Consider the following 5,320-nt stretch of genomic DNA (forward strand, 5'->3'; position numbering starts at 1 on the left):
CCGTAAGAAATGCATATAAATATGAATTATTTAATCTATATATCATGATTTTTTATAATTAAAAAAATACAGGAAGTATAAGGAATAAACTTTTTTTTTAGTTTTAGCATGATTGTCATATAGGTTTTCTTTTTTTTCTTTTTTTTATTTTTTTATTTTTTGAGACGGAGTCTTGCTCTGTCACCCAGGCTGGAGTGCAGTGGCCGGATCTCAGCTCACTGCAAGCTCCGCCTCCCGGGTTTACGCCATTCTCCTGCCTCAGCCTCCCGAGTAGCTGGGACTACAGGCACCCGCCACCTCGCCCGGCTAGTTTTTTGTATTTTTTTAGTAGAGACGGGGTTTCACGGTGTTAGCCAGGATGGTCTCGATCTCCTGACATCGTGATCTGCCCGTCTCGGCCTCCCAAAGTGCTGGGATTACAGGCTTGAGCCACTGCGCCTGGCCTAGGTTTTCTAACATTACATAAGAAAAAGTTGGGTTAAGTAGAGTGCTCCATATTAAGATATATTTTAATACCTACCATCACTCAAGGCTTCTCCCAGTGTTGCATTACTCAAAGGATTTCATTAAAGCTAGTGTGAAAGAAACCTATTAAAAGGTTCCTGGAGCACAGCTAGAGGTTGATTCATTTTGAATATACTTGGAGTTCTTCCATACTTTTCCCCTATGGCCTTATTTGCATATAATACTTTTGACTCATGCCATTCCTGCTGAAGTATGAATATTCCTTCAGAAATATTGCCAGTAAAACTTACAGTCTATTACTGACACACCAGACCTTTCCTTCTTCTAGTTCAATAATTACTTCCCCATAAAGGATCCACTTTTGCTCCTCTGCTCCTGCTAATACTAGACCATCCACTGATCACAGTGATATGATAAATTCAGAGAAGTTGAGAACAGTTTACCCCAGGGATGTATTCAGAACTAGTTTCTATTATGTTAAATCCTCCTCAATTACTTGAACTCTTCTTCCTTTCTGGATAATCTGAGATGGTGCTTTTCAAACCTGGTGGCACATTAATATCACTTAGGGAGCTTTAAAATATATAGATGGCCTGATTCTGACCCAGGCTAGTCAAATCAGACTTGCAGGCATTGGTAATAAGATTATAGCTTCCAATATGATTATTTCTCTCTCTCTCTCTCTCTCTCTCTCTCTTTTTTTTTAATTGAGACAGGACCTCGCTGTGTTGCTTAGGCTGGCCTCAAACTCCTGGGCCCAGGCAGATCTCTTGCCTCAAACTCTTGAGTAGGTGAAACTACAGATTGCTTATTAAAGCACCATATCCTAATCACTGCACCTGGCTAAAGCGCCCCCTATGATTCTGTCATTCAATCAAGTTTGAAAACACTCATCCAAAACTGGAGAAATGTGACAGCTCCATTGGTGTCAGGAATAGATTTGGCTGTCTCCCAATCTTGGTAGCAGGATTTCCTTTCTTTTTCAGCTTAAAATTTCTCATTCACTTTGGTCTTTTATGTATGCCTGGTCAACCAACAATTTCAGGTCACAGCGGGGCAAACTGAAAGCCTGTTGATATCTTATCTAGGGCCTGTTAACAATTTGATATAGTTGAAGCATATTAGAAAAAGGAACTGTTGGCCGGGCGTGGTGGCCCACACCTGTAATCCCAGCACTTTGGGAGGCTGAGGTGGGCGGATCACGAGGTCAGGAGATCAAGACCATCCTGGCCAACATGGTGAAACTCTATCTTTACTAAAAGTACAAAAATTACATGGGCATGGTAGCACGTTCCTATAATCCCAGCTACTCAAGAGGCTAAGGAAGGAGAATTGCTTGAACCAAGGGGTCGAAAGTTGCAGTGAGCCGAGGTTGCAGCACTGCACTCCAGCCTGGCAACAGAGCGAGACTCCATCTAAAAAAAAAAAAGAAGAAAAAGGAACTGTTGTACCTTACAGAATCTGAAAAGTGAAACTTCTTTTTGCCTCAGTGCAACTGAGCTTTACTCTCTATCCTCCATTAGTTCATCAGAAAGGGAACACCAGTTATTGCCCGTATTTTCAACTCACGTTTGTACCTACCTTCCACTATCCACATGGCCTGTTAACTGTTTCTAACTCTGTTCTTTAGACTTTGGTATGAGGAATCACTTGCAGTGCTTCTAGAAATATAATTCACTTGCCCTACCTCTAAAGATTATGATTTATTTGACCAAGGAACATGTATTTTTACATTGTAACCAACTCTCTAGGTAATTCTCATGCCAGTTGTGCAGCGAGCCCATTTTGAAAATCAAAACTCTAATTTCCTTAGTGTTTTTTTTTTTTTCAAGAATGAAGGAAGGAATAAGAGATAGTATGACTTTACTATATTTTCCCTTCTGTTCTGTAAGTTAATACATGAAAAAGATTCCACTTATGGAATCTTTGATGTAGAGTTTACAAACACATATTCTCCTATGTCTATACATAGGAGAAGTGATTAATTTGTGAATCTCTTTGGTCTTATAATTGGTGGTATGTCACAAGAACAAAAAAAAGGTCTTTGGAAAATTACACATACTTCATGAATTTAATGTTTGTTTGCCCTGTATATAGAAATTTTCTAGAATGAAACCTCTATATTTCAATTCTAATTGGTATTAAACATTTAGTGATACTAGACTTCTGTTTAGAAGGTATTATATCTCTCCAAGGTAGAGATTTTATTACAGTGTGATAATTATTATGAAACTTTTTTCTTTTTATGGATTGGTCAGGTTTTAACTAAACACACTTACTGTGTTATTCTGTTCTCATACTGCTAATAAAGACATACCCTAGACTGGGAAGTTTATAAAGGAAAGAGGTTTAATTGACTCACAGTTCCACAGGGCTGGGGAGACCTCAGCAAACTTACAATCATGGCAGAAGACGAACGAAGAGCAAAGTCATGTCTTACATGGCAGCAGGCAAGAGAGCTTGTGTAAGGGAATACCTCTTTATAAAACCATCAAGTCTCATGGGACTTACTATCATGAGACCAGCACGGGAAAGACCCACCCTTGTGACTCAATTACCTCCCACCAATTTCCTCCCATAACACATGGGAATTACAGGAGCTAAAATTAAAGATGAGATTTGGGTGAGGACACAGCCAAATCATATCACTTACTGACTACTTGCAGGTTGATTTAAAACAGTAAAATTGTAGATCATGTATGTTTTATTTCTTTAGTCTAACTATAGCTTTACTTAGTTGTATGTATTGGCTATTAAAAGAAGCTAGTATTTTAAATTCTACATGTTAGATGAGTCTCATAAGTGGAAAACAAAGAAAAATGTTTACTTGAAATTATAAACTTTGATATTTACTATCGATGTGAAATATAGTAACAAAATACAATTACATGCTTTGAATGAAAAATAATTTTTAATTACTAATAAGTTTACTAAATTTTAATGGTTGAGATCAACATTATTCCCTTGGGCCTAATAAAATAACTTCAGTTTTCTTTCCAGTAAAAACCTGCAAGTAAAATATTTAGAAAACAAGTATGTTTTTAAAAATAAACTTTGGTAAGTATAAATGATAAAGTTTATTTATATTTTGATATAATATAAAATAATATTTGTATTTAATTAAAATGTGAGTTTGCATTACTATTAAACCATTCTATTATGCAATCTTATAGTTCAACATGATGCGATGATATACGATGTAGTAAAGACTGTGTCTCACAAATGACCATTTTTAGTTTCTTGGCAGTACAGAAGTGGAACAGCCAAAAGGAACAGAAGTTGTGAGAGATGCTGTAAGGAAACTAAAGGTAGGGAAAGCCCTTCAAATAATTTACAAGTGCATTTATTCTGTCATGTTTTCAGCCGATTGATGGAGATCAAAGCATGAATAACTTTGTTGCAGGTATAGCTTCACCTATTAAAAATGAACTATTGAAGAAATGTAATCATATCAAGGAAACATTTTAATAGTAAACATGTACACAAAATTGTTTTAAAATATGGCATACTGTTCATATTTTCTAAGGTATAATGTGTCATATTAAAATAATGTTTTATGGCAGTGTGCCTTGAATGTTTGTTTTATAGCTTGCCTTTACTTTGCTTGGATAATGTGAACTTATGTCCCAAATCAAAAGCTAGTAATGGCATAACAACTATGTTTAAAAGCTAAGATATAATATCCACCAGTTAAAAATGTGGAGTTAGAGTTGATTTCAACCAGAATTTTGCAGTGACACTGTATGTTAAAGATGTCCTAATCTACAAGTCCAACAGGATCTGGCAATGTCCATAAGTAGCCATGGGGAAACTGGTGAAACTAAGAGAGGAGAGAAGGACATTTAATAAGCAACCCCACATATCCTAGTCAATAAGTTTCCTGAGAAAATCTTACATAAGATGCCACACACCATGTTTCTCTAATTGTTCCACATCTCGAAGGACATTGTTGTCGCTGAGATTTTAAAATTTAAAAAACTCCTCAACAGAATCCTCAGCTGTATCATATAAGAAAATATATATAGTGCTACTTTTTTTTACACAATTAATGTTATTCTCTATAGTTGCTTTCACATTTTTGGAGAAATAACTCTTCTCTAACTTTATTTGGTTTAGGGACCATCCAGTTATTCTAAAGGAGGATTAGACCTCTGAGTGTGCCAGGCAAACTCAGAGACATTAAATGGTATTACTTTGCTTTGAGAATGTCATATCTGGTGGAATCTACTCTGTGTTTAAATTGAGAAATAACTGAATTGGCATGGCTTCTATTCTGGGTAAAGAAATAAAGGTCAATAATATTTTATTCTTCTTATTTTATATGAGAATATTTTACTAATCCTTTTAAGTAAATATGCTAAAAACTCCCAAGATAATATCGTTCCCATTTGGGAAAAACGTGGATGAGCCAACTATTTATTTCCACCATTCATTAGGTAATAATTTAGATTTGCCTTTTATTGGCCAATAGTTTTAATCAATCCAAAAGAAGATTTAAAAGGGCTCACAGTTTATGGACAACATTAGAATAGGATTCTATTTAAATGCCTTCAAAAAGTTGCAAATTCTGGGCATGAATCCAACTTCACTACAATCAGAATGTTTTATGAAAGAAAAAATACTCTTTACACATAGTATTTCTTTATGCCTTGTAGGTTGTTCAGCCAACCCAATTTGAAAACCAAAAAAAATTCAATTTAATAATGAATAGATCAAATGTAAAGACATATTTGAAATCAAATGCTTTTTAAACAATGGCTAGTTTACATATATTTTTGCAGGATTGTATATGTATTTCTGTGGAGTTTCATGTTTAGAAATGTATTCTGTTAATAAAAGAATGTGACCTACAATA

General features: G+C 35.3%; 1 protein-coding gene across 9 annotated transcripts in view; it reads left to right on the plus strand.

Moving 5' to 3' along the window:
* GULP1 (GULP PTB domain containing engulfment adaptor 1) overlaps positions 1-5,320 on the plus strand; it is a 330,664-nt gene that overhangs the window by 244,620 nt on the left and 80,724 nt on the right. For all 9 annotated transcript variants that reach the window (XM_017865398.1, XM_017865405.1, XM_017865402.1 and 6 more), the window contains one exon: positions 3,702-3,773. In XM_017865398.1, the coding sequence (XP_017720887.1) occupies positions 3,702-3,773 (72 nt within the window). The remainder of the gene's footprint in view (positions 1-3,701; positions 3,774-5,320) is intronic.

Source organism: Rhinopithecus bieti, unplaced genomic scaffold (genome assembly GCF_001698545.2).
Source record: "Rhinopithecus bieti isolate Rb0 unplaced genomic scaffold, ASM169854v2 scaffold_2827, whole genome shotgun sequence".
Lineage (NCBI taxonomy): Eukaryota > Metazoa > Chordata > Mammalia > Primates > Cercopithecidae > Rhinopithecus > Rhinopithecus bieti.